The sequence below is a fragment of the Colobus angolensis genome, unplaced genomic scaffold (genome assembly GCF_000951035.1).
Source record: "Colobus angolensis palliatus isolate OR3802 unplaced genomic scaffold, Cang.pa_1.0 Scaffold15, whole genome shotgun sequence".
Lineage (NCBI taxonomy): Eukaryota > Metazoa > Chordata > Mammalia > Primates > Cercopithecidae > Colobus > Colobus angolensis.
Window position 1 is genome coordinate 12,192,572 of NW_012114599.1, and position 16,091 is coordinate 12,208,662.

General features: G+C 42.1%; 1 protein-coding gene across 2 annotated transcripts in view; it reads right to left on the reverse strand.

The window, feature by feature from the left end:
- QPCT (glutaminyl-peptide cyclotransferase) overlaps positions 1 to 13,306 on the reverse strand; it is a 28,856-nt gene extending 15,550 nt beyond the window's left edge. Inside the window, exons 1-2 of one of the 2 annotated variants that reach the window (XM_011935965.1) lie at positions 13,008 to 13,306; positions 5,345 to 5,491 (exon numbers count right to left, since the gene is read on the reverse strand). In XM_011935965.1, the coding sequence (XP_011791355.1) occupies positions 5,345 to 5,491; positions 13,008 to 13,127 (267 nt within the window). In that variant the 5' untranslated portion in view covers positions 13,128 to 13,306. The remainder of the gene's footprint in view (positions 1 to 5,344; positions 5,492 to 13,007) is intronic. The other variant, XM_011935966.1, reaches the window with a different exon arrangement.
- Between the last annotated feature and the right edge of the window lie 2,785 nt (positions 13,307 to 16,091).

Here is a 16,091-nt window from a genome sequence, read left to right on the forward strand (position 1 = left end):
TTTTTTTTTTTTTTTTCTTCTGTAGAGATGGAGTTTTGCCATATTACCCAGGCTGGTCTCAAACTCCTGGGCTCAAGTGATCCATCCGCCTCTGCCTCCCAAAGAGCTAGGATTATAGGCATGAACCACCATGCCCAGGCTGTTCCTTTTGTTTGTTTGTTTGTTTGTTTCAAATATCATATACATCATTGTAAATTGCCTTAATTTATTTTTATAAAAAGTCAATGACAAACTAACATCAAAATAACTGACAATTTGTCCCTCAATTAACATCTAACCAAAAACCAACATTTCAGATCTAAACAGTTCAGATCTAGACAGTTTAGATCTGGGATGGACCTTAAGATGATAAATGAATAACTGGAAATGAATGTGAAGGCTTTTTTTTTTTTCCTCCTCCAAAGAAATACAGGATTTTCTATCCTAGCCAAGTCCCATGTGGCCTGCGCTCACTAATGCGACATGACACGTAGGCAAGAGCCTCAAAAAAACTGTGACAGGAAGCTCCCAAGGAAAGGGGAATTTAAATAGCGGGACGACACTGAGCCTACCGTCAGTCCTGTAAAAGCCAACTAAACAAATGATTCCCCAGCTAGAGACTCCTTGCTTTTAATAGTGGGTGGACTTTGTCCTAAAGAGCATTGCGTATGCAGTACCTTACCTTTTCTATTGCAAATTTACATGCTGTCTTATCACCTCATCAAAAGAAATGTTTATAACCTTTTTTGAAATCAGCATTCATAACTCTCCACAATTTGTAGTACTGTGCTTTGCTCACAGTAGGCTATCAGTAAATATGGGTTCATTCTAACAGTAAATACGAATTGATTTAATGAGAATATATAAAACTATATGATACAAAGCATTAATAGTTTGAATAGAGAGAAATCACTATGCATCTAACATGAGTTTTTCTGCAGACTATGAAAATGAGTTATCCCTAGACTGTTAAAAAAAAAAAAAATTCCATAAAATGGGTCATTTAAAAAAAAAAAAGCATATACTCCAGAACATCTGGTATCCAGATGATGAAATGCTCCATAAAATGGCTTCTTCAACACCAATTGCAGATTGCAAGCTTACAAAATGAATTGGAATTTTTAAAAATATATCTGTTAGCATTAATCAGAAGTTGCACACAAACTTATTTCTCAACTTGTTACCAGGTCTTGATCATAATTTCTGATGACCTTGTTAACACTAAAGTCTGTAAGAGAATCAGCAAACATCCTCAAAAGAGTTTTTCCTGAAGCAACTTTTTTCTTTTTTTGAGACGGAGTCTCACTCTGTTGCCAGGCTGGAGTGCAGCGGCACAACCTTGGCTCACTGCAACTTCCAACTCCCTAGTTCAAGCAATTCTCCTGCCTTAGCCTCCCCCCCGAGAAGCTGGGATCACAGGCACGTGCCACCACGCCCAGCTAATTTTTGTATTTTTGGTAGAGACAAGGTTTCACCATGTTGGCCAGGATGGTCTCGATCTCCTGACCTCATGATCTGCCTGCCTCAGCCTCCCAAAGTGCTGGGATTACAGGCATGAGCCACCACACCTGGCCCTGCAACTTTTTTGTTCAGTGTAAATATTTTTTGTTTATCTTAGCAGCTAAGATAAATTATCTTTATAAACAATCAAATTGGCTGCATAATCTAATTAGTTCACAAATATCCCTTGTTGTTTTGTTTTTGGCTTTCAGACTTAGTCTACAAGTCCCCACCAGAAGTCTCTAGCAGAACTCCCCAAACTACCGTTACTATCATAAAAATACCCCTAAGCAGGGAGTGCGTGGCTATGGCAGGGAATCTAAAGCAGTTGCGCTTCCCCAGTACTAAAGCAGCAAAGGGCTGGGCCCTCCAGGAGTGTTAAAAAGCAATTCAGAATATAGATCACACTTTGGGTTGCTATACATGTATGTTTTAAAATGGAGAGGAGAGAAAAAAGGAGAAAGAGAAAGAGTGAGAGAGATGGAGACAGGGATAAAGCAGAGATGGATGGAGACTGAGTAGAGAAAGAAAAAAAAAATACAAAGATGAAGATATGAGCACGAGAGAGAGGCTATTACAAGATAGTCTACTTCCAAAGAGTGGTAGGGGGATTTATTCTAGGTTAACACTAGTGAATGATCCTGGGTTTCATTAAATGTAAATTCTAGTTTCCAGGTTCTGAACAACAATGACATCAGTAGACCAGATTTGTTTGGAGGAAGGTGATTTTCCAGTTTGCGCTAAGTCTGCAAACACATCGTTGTCAGGATGCTGACTTCTGCCACCCAAAGACTCAGGTACCTCTTTCCGCTTGAATGCACCATATATGAGTCCCTCAGGCTCCTCTTCTTAGGGGGCTGGACTGAGGGTGCACCTGGGATCTACGTATCTGATGATATTCAGTTTCGGTGGCTCAGATGCACTGTGCATCTGTGGGGGATTTTACCTCCTGAAGTTTCTAGTTTGCCTCTTTCAGACAAAGGATATTGCTTGCCCATTTGTGAGACTTTATCATCCTAATATTTAAATTTTTTATTTCTATCTTATAAATCAGTGAAATAGCCCCAAATGTATTATCTTCAAATTATTTATTTTACAAATAACTCATCTCCTCGAAATAAAATTTCCTAATAATCCAATAGGCAGCTTTGGGGTCTTCGATCAGAGACCAGGAAAACACATAATGTGGGACAGGTTTTCCCTAAAATATTCTCTTTCTGTAAAAGAGAATCCATAGTAATGCACATCTTTACTGATAACCATAAAAGTTAATTCACAAACCAATTTTATATCAAGTTTACCCTTTTTTAATATTTGAGGATCTTCTCTAGTTATATCCTTGAAACTCTAAATTATAAAACACCTCATCTAGTGTTCAAAAAGTCCTCAGGAGAAAAAAAAAAAAAAAGGTTCAATCATTTTTGTTTCAATTCAGTTCTACATGAAAGGATCTAATCTTAGTCAAATTAAGGCCATTCGTGTAGTTCCCTCATAATTACTCTGTCATCTACCTCACTTTCAAAATGAGAATTCCTTTGTCTTCCACAGCTTAGAAGATAAGTCTCTAAAAATTAATGGTAATTTTCTTATCAAAAAATTCTAAAATGGAATCTAAGTGAGATATCTAACATAGCCATCAGCCAGACCATGCATAGGCAGCCCCGCAGTAGTCCCCAACTCATTCTAAAATACTGTCTATAAATTTCTCATTTGCCTCCACCCCCATATGATAGTGGAGAATGTTATTGAAACTTTAGCAACACTTTTAAATGAAAATGTATCTTTTTAGTTACAACAGTATCTATGTATATTATTTATGCTATATACTGTCTTCTGTTGAAGCTAAAGATCAACTAGCAATGTTTATTGTGTTCATGGATTTCCAGAGCCTGCAGGCGAGGAACCTCAGGCCTGAAGTATGCATATCATTTCTGGGTATATACAGTGCTCTGGGCAAATGGTATGGGGAAATAAAAGAGGTTGAGTTGAATAGGAAGAGTAAGCATCAGAGACCTCGATTTTTTCTAAGAAGGAACTGAGGCTTTTGGAAAATGCCAGTCAAGTGCCCTGACCTTCTTTTAAGAAAATGCTTGAGAGAAAAGGCCCAGGCAATATTGTTAAAGTGAATGGTATGTGCCTTACTACCCAACTTGGGCATAAGAAGATCGAGAGCTGGAGACATTTGAGGGCACAAAGCACAGAACTGATTCCTCCCAGCTCTCCAGTGATAAGATAGAGATCTCAAGCAGGTTCTGGCCTCATCACTGGTACAAGTATAACCTTGAGCAAGTTAATTCATATACTTCAACCTCAGATCTTTTTAAATTCCTAACATTGAGATAATAATAGCATCCACACACTGTTGTGAAGGCTGAATGAGATGATCTATGCAAAGAATTCAGTAAAGTGCCTGACCCAGAAAAACTGCTCAGTGAAAGTTAGCCATCATCGTTATTATTCTTTGCTCTCCCTAAAGGTTAGACAGAACTAAGGTGCCTGCAGGTTGTCTACTGTCTAATTCCTTGGGAGAAGCCAGAGCTATTCAGATGGAACACAAGAGGCTAACGGGGAGACAGACATATGGATATCTAGGCTAGCCTGAGGGGCAGAGGCTACCCACTGGGTAGAAAGGAAGAGCCCAGCCCGGCTGGGTGGCTCATGCCTGTAATCCCAGCACTTTGGGAGGCTGAGAGGCAGATCACGAGGTCAGGAGATAGAGACCATCCTGGGAAACGTGGTGAAACCCCGTCTTTACTAAAAATACAAAAATTAGCTAGGCGTGGTGATGTGCACCTGTAGTCCCAGCTACTGGGGAGGCTGAGGCAGGAGAACGCCTTGAACCCAGAAGGCGGAGGTTGCAGGGAACCGAGATCGTGCCACTGCACTCCAGCCTGGGCGACAGAGCGAGACTCTGAAATCGAAAGGAAGAGCTCAAGAGCTGGGCACCTGGGACTTGCAGTTTTCACTCTGGGCACAGCAGTGGGTGCCAAGGTCTTTTGCCTGAGGAGTTTCAGAAGAGGATGTGAAGGGCCAGTCCCATTCCTTCCCAAGTGGCCCCTTAAAATGGGGTAGTTTGAAAAAAACAGATATTCAGAGGTGAGGTTTCAGATTGCTTAGGAAGATCGACATTGAGGAGGCAGAGACATCCAAGGTCTGGCCCAGCTTATTCTACCCTCCACGATGATGGTAAAATCAATGGGTCTTGAAATCAGTTTAGTGGGTTATGACCAGCATTTTTTTAAGAACCAATAAAATAGAACTGACAATATCGCAGTAAAATGCAAGTTTAAATAAGAGTATTTTTCATGGAAGTTTTGTTTCAGTTAAATATACCAGTACGTTTGTGTGTATAAAATGTAAAATCCATTTTTTTTTACTTTCTGTCAGAGTCAGAATTTTGAGAAGCACTGCCCCGGAGAAATGTAGCTTATCACCAGCCTTAACTCTCCCTCCAGGGAGAATACAATTTCCCTAAGGCAAGTGATGGCCTGATAGTACAATGATACTCTTGGCCCAGAACCTTCAAGCAAGGACTCCCTAAGGCTGTTGCTGTTCATTGCTTAGGATTCAAGAAAACTTGGTTGGGAGACTCGGGGTGTGTAACTGAAAGGTCAAGAGTTTAAGGACTGTGTAATGTTGTACCCCAAATAGGGACTTCACACATAAACTATTGACATTAACATGTACCACTTAGTATTCAGAACAGACACGAACTCTCAGTCGTTTGATTTTTCTTGGTTGACTATTTGGTGAATAAGATGACAGATCTGAATATTAGACCCCTCAGAACTTCAGCCATAACATTATCCTTCATGGGAAAGCAAAGTATTCACACAACCTTGAGGTTTATGTCCCATGTTCTCACCTGACGAGCAGCATAGCTTCCAGGGGATCCCGGGTATCGCTCTATCAGCAATGGCTGTAAGTCATTTCGCCACATTTCAGAGATACTGGTGCCTTCTGCAATTTGCCGAAGAGCCGATGAATTCAAAATGGCTGGTTGGTGATAATTCTGAGGATTCAATGAAATCATTTAACTGGCTATCATTTCATAATATGTTTAAGACTCTGACATGTTTGCAATTAATTGCTTAAAACTTCAAAATAAGGGAGAACTTTATGTCAAATTAGGTAAATTAAACTACTCAACTTTAAAATTGGGCTGCCAGGCACGGTGGCTCAAACCTGTAATGCCAGCACTTTGGGAAGCTGAGGCAAGAGGACTGCTTGAGCCCAGGAGTTTGAGACCAGCTCTAGCAACATAATGAGACTTTGTCTCTACAAAAAATGAAAAAATTAGCTGGGTGTGGTGACCCATGGTGTGTGCCCGTTGTTCCAGCTACTCAGGAGGCTGAGGTGGGAGGATTGCTTGAGCCCAGGAGGTCGAGGTTGCAGTGAGCTGTGTTACTGAGCCCTCCAGCTGAGCAACAGGAGATCCTGTCTCAATAAAAAATTTAAAAATAATTTAAAAACCCAACTGTTAGCCTAAATACATCTTACACAGTTTAGAGTAAGAGTAGTCACGGAAGACTTTATAGATGAGCCACAAATTAAGGGGTCCTCAAATTTTAATAGGATTTTAATAGCAAGCCTAATTCAAAATTTTATAATGATTACATGTTGAAATGGTAAATTTTTGATATATTAGGTTAAATGAAGTATATTATTAAAATTAATTTTACCCTTTTTCCACTTTTTTAATGTGGCTACTAGAAAAATTAAAATTATATATGTTTCTTTCATAATCTTTTTTTTTTTTTTTTTTTATTTGTTTTTTTAAGCTGGGGTTTCTCTCTGTCACCCAGGCTGGAGTGCAGTGGTGCAATCTGGCTCACTGCAACCTCCATCTCCCAGGCTCAATCAATCATCCCACCTCAGTCTCCTGAGTAGCTGAGTCATTATTTCTTTTTATTATTTTATTTTAGATGGAGTTTCATTCTTGTTGCCTAGGCTGGAGTACAATGGCGTGATCTTGGCTCACTGCAACCTCCGCCTCCTGGGTTCAATCAATTCTCCTGTCTCAGCCTCCTGAGTAGCTGGGATTACAGGCGTATGCCACCACGCCCAGCTAATGTTTGTAAATTTAGTAGAGCGGGGTTTCATCATATTGGTCAGCCTGGTCTCGAACTCCTGACCTCAGGTGATCCACCCGCCTTGGCCTCCCAAAGTGCTAGGATTACAGGCGTGAGCTACCACACCTGGCCCTGAGTCATTATTTCTATTAGACGGTGCCAACTCAGATGATTGTTGCAATTCCTGTCAGCCTGAGATTGGTGAGTCTATAGCCAACTAAATAGTAAACTTTTTAACTTCAATTAAAATTATTTTTAAATTCCATTAAAGTTCACATGACATTCATATTTGTATTTTGATGACTTCACACATACTGTATATTCTTATGACACTGGTAATGATGAACCATTCATTCATTACATGTTTATCAGGCACCTAATAATGGAATGTGTTACTCCTCCTCAACAGGAAGAGAATAATTGATCAGATGACTCCTTCCCTAAGGGGAAGGATAAGGATGACATAAGAATATTGAATTATTTGGAGGGCAAAACAGAAGTTAGGGGAGGCCTATTTTATAGTTCCTTTCAGGACCAGCGTTAGTTGAATACGTTTAAGTAGTCAGGCAAGTATTTTCATTCCATGTGATCCAGTCCATGTGACCGGTGTGAAACTGGACTTCAGATAATGTTTATTGCCTAATTACTTACACTCATCTACACTCTGAGATGGCTGTTTACTCTCCAGTACTTACCATGCAAAGAGCATGGGCTATAGGATCAGACAGACCCTCTCAACTCAGCACCCCACCACCTACTAGCTGTAACTCTTTCCAGGTTACTAAACCTCAATAAGGCTCAATTTTCTCATCTGTAAAACAGAGGTAATAACACCTGAATCCTAGGGTAACTAGAATTAAGTGAACTAACATATGTAAACTGCCATAGTAAATATTCAATGTATTAGTTATTATTTCCTTCTATCAAACACTAAAGAGCCATAGAATGAATTTTAAAGTTGGAAAAGCCACTTAGAGATGCTCTAGTCTCCAACCTCCTTCATTTATATTTGTGGAAACCGAGATTCATAGAAACTAGTTGACTTCCTGAGGTTGAAGGAGAGTTATAGGTAAATCCACAAAAATATCCTGTCTGTAGATTTCCAATCCCACGCTAGTTTTACTCTGCCTCACTGTATCATTTATGCACTTCCAGTTTATTCCCGAATATTGATGTTGTGCCTGAACATCAGAAGATGTGTGTTTGTTTATTAGTAGGACATTTTAAAATATTTTCCTTGATAAACTTGTCAGTGCAGGCTTTAAATCCCCTGGTACCTCCAGAATCTAAGTCCTCATGCCAGTTCCCAAACAGCAGTTGGAAAAAGAAAGCTGAAGCTGAAGCTGAAAGACAAAGCAATAGAAATGTGCCAAGGGATAAGAAGAATACGGAGGCAAGAGGTCAGAAGACTTCCATGGTTAATTATTACTCAACCCGGCCAACAGAAGCCTGTCTGGTCTCCCCGCTCACCCTTGCTCACCATGCTTCGGTCACCCTGGCATTTGGCCAGGCCTCAAATGCTCTGAGGTTATGCCCTCATGAGGCTTTGGCGTCTGCGGTGCCTTCTGCCTTACAAGTTGTTTCCCTTCCTCTTCACCTGGCTAACTCCTGCTCACTTCAGCTTGCAGCTTGGAGGCCACTTCTTTGTGTGTTTACTTGTTCAGTGTCTGTCTTTCGTGCAAGACATCAGCTCCATAAGGGCTGGAACTCCCTCTCTCTCTGTTGCTTACCTCTCTCTCCCACACAGGCCACACAGGGCCTGGTTCATCTTGAGCATTTGATAAATATTGGCCAAATTAATCAAAAGAGCAATCAACAGATGAACTATCTTTCTAAAATTATCTTTGCTAAGACTGTATTTATATAATAATAAAGTAATGTGGGCATTTTTCTGCATTGTATATACCAAATCAGTTGAATGCACAAGCAAGCATAAAGACAGAAGAGACAGGTGGATACCTGGTGCAATGGCCAGGAAGTACTGTGGTTCAAAGTTATTGGGCTTTGCTCTTTTTGAATTTCTGACATTCGATGCTTCTGATGATGAAGAGCTGGGTTGACCCAAGCAGTCACTATGACAACCAAAACTGTCGTGTAAAAAGCTGCTTGACGAGTAGCTCCTTGTCTATTTACTGTCCAATACTCTATCCCAAAGCCCATCTGGTCACTGTGGACAGAAGCTTTCACTCCATGTCCAAAGTGAAACGAAATCACTTGTGTTTAAATAGCTGGTTTCTAGAGGCTTGAAAGAGCTCTTAAGATATTTAAGAAAAAACTGGAACAAAATAAATGTCCCCTCCCTCAAGCATCTCTAACTATAAGAGACACTGTGGATGAAACCTAGTTGGCAAATAGCACCAAAAAATGCTTAATGGATAACTAAAGGGTAAATTCAGCAGACAGGCCAGGCCTACTGATGCTCATGAATCTAAAGACTTACATGTGTTTGCTCCTCAACCTCCTGGGCTCAACCATTTAATTAACATACTTCGGTAAAGAGCCCTGACTCTCCTTGCCCCTCTGGGGGCAAAGATGCCCCTGTAAAATTGCAGAGTTAAAAGCTTCCCAGTAACTGAAGGACAGAGAAGAGGAAACAACCAACTCCACTCAGGCAATTACTTAAGCCTTCTATTCATTAAAGCCCTGTGTGGAAAAGCATTTGACTTTCCCAACCTAAACAGCATGCATTCAATGTTTAAGGGGTCTTATTCTCAGAACTCAATAAATATACAAATTTAGGTGGAGATGAGATGAATGAGTAAGAGGAAAAAGCTGGAAAGAAAGAGTGAGCTCAGCAGGGGGAAAGTAACTCAGGCAAAAACAAAGTTGAGCCCAATGGTAAATGCAAACCCCAATTTACTGTAGGGTTATGTCAGTTAAAAGATACTTAGACAATTTTCTATCAGTGTAGGTATTCTCAGAGGAATGAGGCTCTGTTACAGCCCCTGCCTTGTCTTTTCATCCAGACAGAAAGGACACTAAGTCTGCTCTGAGTGACAAGAATCTTTCAGCCAAAAGTGTGAACCAGATATCCTGAAGCATCTCCTCTAGGCTAATCATGTGGTGCCAGGCCAAAGAGGATTTTAATTACATAATTGATAGAGTTGGCCCAGCTTGCAAAGGGTTTTGAGGTTCCAAAACATTGAATTAAAGGGAGGTCATTACAGAAGTGCGGCCAATGCAAGTCCAGTTTCTATTCTATATGAGCGTCTCCCAGGCAATTCTCAGATTAACACCTCTGTCTGTCTGCAAAGTCAGCTCAATTAGCAGTTATTGAACTCATTCTGTGTGTCAGAAGCCACTGATACTAAAAATTCACTGGGGGAATGGTTGGGAACTGAATAAGACAACATTTATCTTTTTTTAAATGTAAGCAGCCCTCTACTTAAAAGCAGAGCAGTGCAGGCTTTAACCACAACAACTTAGGGTGAAATCTCAGCTCCCTCACTTATTAGCTGTGACTAGGAAAGAGTCCATATCTGTAAAATGGATCTCATAGTACTTACCAACCAGATGGTAAGGCTCCAAAATGACATTTGGTCTTTCTCTCCCTACCAACACCCAGTCCGCCACTGACTTCCACGCCCCTGCCTTAGAGTCTCCATCGTTGCTTCCATTAGAATGCAAAAACAACAATCACACACACACACACACACACACACACACACACACACGCAGAGAGAGAAAGAGAGAGAGAGAAATAGAAATAAAAACACCAAAACGGTTAATAGCAATTATCTCTGAAAAGTAGGATTACGGGTGACATTAGTTTTCTTTTTAATGTATTTTTCTGTATTTTCCAAGTTTTCTAAAATGAGCACATGTCAACTTTATAATTAGAAGACTTCAATAGAAGCCAGACTTTTTAGTTTATTGGAGCTAATATTTTTTAAAGAACATATAAAGCCCTCAAAAGCCATCAGTCATTTGCATCTAAGGAGGAATAATTTAATGAGATTCTGTTTAACAGCTGGTTGACAATGTTGTACTAAAGGAATGGGCCTGTACTAAAGGAATAGGACTGGTGACCAAATGGCCTGGGGAAGGTTCAGAAAAAGTAACTCTGGAATATGGATCAACACCCAGAATAATGATGACCTTTAAGCTGCATGAAGGAGATCAAGGAAAGAAGAAAATAGGGGATGTCAGAAGAGAAAGTATCAAAAACAAACTACCTGTTTTGGAATGCCATTTAGGGTGCAGCCCGGCCCAGAAAGAGAGAGTAAGCTCTTCATCAGGCCCTCCAACTTTCCTACTAGCCCCACACTTTTGCACTACCTGGGCACTGTTCTGGGAACATCAGCCAGGACTCATCTACCATTAGAAAAGCATGGAAGAAGAAAGGAGAGATCAGGGCTTAAGCCAAACCCTAGCTCTTCAATTCACTGGTGTAATAGTTGTCAAGTTTCCTCATCCACAAATTGAGGATGAATTCATTCATGGAGGGTGCTGTGAAGTTCAAGTGACGTGGTTTTATATATATATATATATCACCCCATACCCAGATGCCAATGCCTCTAAATACACACGTGTGTGCCCACCTGGGAGTTTAACAATTTATAATATTGTTATTATGGAATAATTGTTTCCAGGTTTCAAATATATAATCAAATCATGGTCTCTGAATGCCACCATAAACTAGAGTTAATCTGCTTTTACATATTCAAAGCCACTGAAAGAGACACACCTTTATTTCAAAAGGAAGGAAATGGATTTCAAAATTGATGCTTTCTTTACCACACCTCACCTGTTGGCAGATTAGTGTACCAAGGACATACATCATATGATTAAAATAGTCAAACACCGTAAAAAATAGGAAAGCACACATATTTTAGTGTGGACCGATTCATCACCCAGGCTGCAAGACTTTATGAAGGTCTACAGAATAAGGGGAGGAAGCTAGAAATTGGGAAATGTGATGGCTGATTGTCATTCGCTTTTAACGATTTGAAAACATTCAGTTTCTCAATGGAACAGTGATCAGAAGCTTCTTAAAATAAATATAAAAGGGATTCGATTCATGCTTTAAAAAATGTTTCTCAAAAGTTAAATTTTCATTGGTTTAAAATATTTTAAGAATCACAGCACCTTTTCCCACCCATAAATACCCCCGCCTACACACACCTACAAATGATCTTTTCAAATTGTTTTTTTCAGTTTCCATCTCATTTATTCCCTTCCATTTAGATGTATCACAAAGATACTTTTGGTTTGGCTCCATATTCTAGTTTGTAATGTAATGTTCTCTTCCCAATTTCTCAGTGAAAAGGTATTCTCAGTGAAGTGAAGAAGGAGAGGATTTTTTTTGTGTCGTTTCACGTTCTTCTTCATGGGACCCCACAGGAAGTTGCTTTTCTTATAATAAAGTTATTCTTATGTTACAGACTTCCCTCACTCCCACCAGGTTCCCTGTGGCCTGTGGTCTCCATGTGTAAGTGGGGCCTGCTGTGACCCCTGAGTGGTGATTACATTAGATCCAAAGAATTGAAATGGGCTGTTCACATACATATGCATATAGCTGGGTGGGAGTGGGCATTCACCAGTGTGCCCTGTATTTCAAACATTTAAGTAGATACAGGCATACTCTAAGTGTGTAAAAGGTCTGCTCAATAACACTGCCAAAGTTTATATCGCTTTACTTTGCTGCTTTTCTTAATATCTCTATAACATACTATTTTACGCTAACATCATTAACATTTGCACAATCCCTTAGCAATTTCATGATTTCAAAACTGTTACACAAGAAAAGGAAGTAATTGTGAACCCATATACTTCTTGCAGAGGGAACTTGCAAATCACTTTTATCCTAAGTTCCTTATATGCGATTTCTACCTACAACTAGATCCATTTTCTCTGAAAATAGCAGGTACCCTCTTTTAAGGGGGAAAGAGAAAAAAAGGCTTTTAAAGTAAGCAGGTCTCCAGAGAAGGTCCTTCCTTCCGAGTTGCTCCTTTTAAAAATCTAAAACAAACAACACACATCCGTCCTGAGACTGTAGGGACACTTCAGCGCCCCAGCAGCATCCTTGGATGAAGCAGCGGGGGAGCTGCGGGCACACCCCCAGGCGCGCCCCGCACCCTGGCGGCCCCGGAGCGCGGGCTCCGCTGGCCTCGCGGGTCCCGAGTGGGCGGTGGCGCCGCGATGCGCCCTCGCCTCCCTGCTCAGCCGCCGCTGGCGAGACACACTTCCTGTGCCTATCAGCACCCCCATCAGACCGCAGCCCAGGGGAGACCAGTGACATCATCCAGCCCCCCTGGCGTCTCCAGAGCAGCCCCGGACCGGCCCAGGCACCCCGGCGAGTACGCAGAGCCCCGATTCCTCCGGGCGCCGGTGCCTGGGCTGGGGACCGCGGCCCTGCCCCGCCTCCCGCTCTGCCTAGGTAGGGCTGGCCGGGCTGGGGGTCCCCGCACCGGACCAGAGCCGCTCAAGTACAACTACGCAGAAACAGCCCCTCACCTTCTCCTCTGGCCAGGCTGCGGCACTTGGACTGACCCCCCGGGATGCCCAGGGCAGGGCGGCCACCAGCAGCAGCAGGTGGAGGGTGCCCACGACTGGCCGGTGCCCTCCGCCTGCCATCTCTCCAAGGCTGTCTGGGAGCGAGTTCCCCTGGCCGCTGGCGGTCACGAGCCCGGGAACGCGCGTCCTTCGCCTTCCCTCTTCTCCACCCTTGGGTCGACTGCGCCCGCCTTCCCATCGCCTCCGGGTCGCCTCCCGCTGCGTCGCGCAGGCTGCAGCCCTCCTACCCCGGACCTTCGCAAACCCCGGGGCTGGGCAGCCCTGGGTGACAGACACAAGCTTCCGAATCCAAGGGAACAAAGGCGGCCACTTCCTTCTCTGGGAGAGGATGAAAGGAAGGAAGGAAGGAAGAGACATGGAAGAGGCTTTTTATGATCTCCAATGCCAAAACAGGGAATAGAAAAGGGAGGAAGGGTTAACCAGACCCTAGGGAGTTATGAAGTGTTTCCCACAGCTCCTAAAGAAGGGGTGGACAGGGAATCGACGTCTGCTGAACACTGCACCATGCACCGTCCCAGGGGCTTGTCCAGGCTTCCCGGATTTAATCCACTAATCCCATTTTACAGACAGGGAAACTGAGACCCCCCCCCCATAGAAAGCCTGTACTGGAAACTGCAAGGAAAAGTATGACAGTGCATCTTTGCCTTTTGTCTTTTTTCTCACAGATAGTTGCCTTGCCTCACAGGAGACAGACCATCATATCTCAAATTGAAAAGGATGGTCAAAGTAATTGTCTGAAATAATGAGATCTAAAATATTCACAGTGGCTCTGAAGGCAGTCATCTTCACCAAGGCATGGCCACAAAAGGAAAAGCCAAACACGATTTTATTTACTTTGTAACATCAAAGGTCATTGTTACCCAGATAATCCTAGTGCAGGAAAACATTTTAGTTTTGTCGGTAGGTTTCTGGTCCAAGTTGTCAGGACAGTGACTTTCACCAGCCTCTTTTGCTTCCACGGTGAGGATCAGGGCTTGGCCTGCTCTGAGTCATCTCCCAGTAACATCTAGTTCCCAGAAAAATCGGAACAAGGACACTGAAGCAGAACCACTTCCCAGAGAGCAAAGACTTGAAGGTAAGGAAGCTGCCAGAAGGCCCACCCACTCAATCTGTCTTCCCAGTCTTGGCTATGAGTTTTTAGAGCAAGGGCTTGCCTGGAAATACACTGTTCTGCCCTCCTCTGGAGCTGTAGGAGAAGACAGGATGTAAATAACTCCTTTCCTGATGTTCAAATTTGCTAACCCTGTTCATGTCTGAGAGTTCTGAGTGACAATTTAAATCTCTAGGCTTAAATAAAATTAAATACACCTTTATTACACCCACAGACAGTTCTGATCATTGGACCCCTTCAGAACTTTCTATTGGCTCCAGTTTCAGAACTAAACCACTGTCACATTCCCTAATATATTTCCTCTCTTGCTGCCTGGGTCAACCTTGAAGTAGTGCATTTCCTGAGTGGCTGGGTAATAAAGAGCCTTTTTTTTTTTTTACCCTATTACCTTTACATCTTTTCACAATATGGTTCCTATAAGAAAGAGGACGTGGAAATAGCAAACCTAAATGAAACAAAGTGTGAGAGGTACTATCATGCTAAGTATAAGCAATTCCAAACAAGAAATATAGAAATAAGCTAAAATGTTAGTACATAACGTAATGATGATTTTCTGTTTCCTAAGGTTCTTCAATTTTGGTTATATTTAAGTCAATAAGATGTTCTTACAGTTTGGTATCTACAGGAAGCAGACTCTAAGACAAGAGTTTAACATGCAGGATGTGTATTAGGGAGTGCCCTTGGGACAAACCCCTGTGGGAGGAAGAAGGGGGAACAGGAGAGAACAGAGGGAGAAGTTAGCAGCAAAGCAGGCCCAACAACCTCACCCAACTCCATGGGAGTCCTGAAGCTGAAAAAGACTGTCAAAGTTGTTCCATACTGGGCCGAAATGACTGGGGCCTTATCTCTGCACCTCCATGGAGTGATTTCCTGCAAGCGGCTTTCCAGCCAAAAGAGCTTGACTGCTAGAGGCTGTCAGCCAGCCGGCCTCCAACAGCTGGAGCAGGGTCCTTCCCTGGGGGCAGATCTGGGCAGCGCATCTCCTGTATCCACCACAAATGCATCCATGTATTGTATCTGGTACAAATCTACAACATTTCACATAGCTAGTGAGACTGATTTCAATACATTGGTTTTTTTTAATATGTCAGCTTTTCTGACAACTTTCCACGAATCTACAAATCCAACACCACTATGTATGTATCCCTTCTTTCCTTATGCATACCTTTTCTAGTATCTTACACACTAAATATCCTTCTCCTATCCTTCATTCATTCTTTTCTCTCCTCCTTCATTTGGGAAACTTTTAGAAATCCCTTATATCTGCTATTTTTGCCCTACTTCAACTTTTCCTTTCTTCAAACTCTTCCTATGGAAGATAACTAATGACTTTTCCATTTTAAGTTTCAGACCCTGTTTTTCATCATGGAAAAATGTGTTGTATATACAGTGATAACACTATTCTCAAGTGGAGAAATTTTTACTTCCATTACAGTATAGATTCTATACTGTGATGTGAGTGAAGGACCCAATTACCAAAACATCTTCTCCATGAAGCTGCCATGGCAGGATGTTCCTACACCCAGTCCCACCTTTAAAGTGACGCCATTAGACCAAAAGTAGTAACGACCAGAAGGGTCTATAAAACAATAGTTTTCAAAAGTGTGGTCCATGGATACTGGGGATTCCCCAAGACGCTCTTGGCTGTCTCCCAAGTCAAATTAATGTTTATAATAATACCAAAACCAGATTTACCTTTTCTACTGTATTGACTTTGCACTGATATTGCAAAAGCAATGACGGGTGAAAATGCTGGCACCTTAGCCACTATCAAGACGGGACACAAAACTGTACTATTGAGGACGAAAATCTATACTTGTAGTCATTGTTCCTCCCTTCCCTTCCCTTCCCTTTCCTTCCCTTCCCTTCCCTTCCCTTCCTTCCCCTCCCTTCCCCTCCCCTCCCCTCCCTCA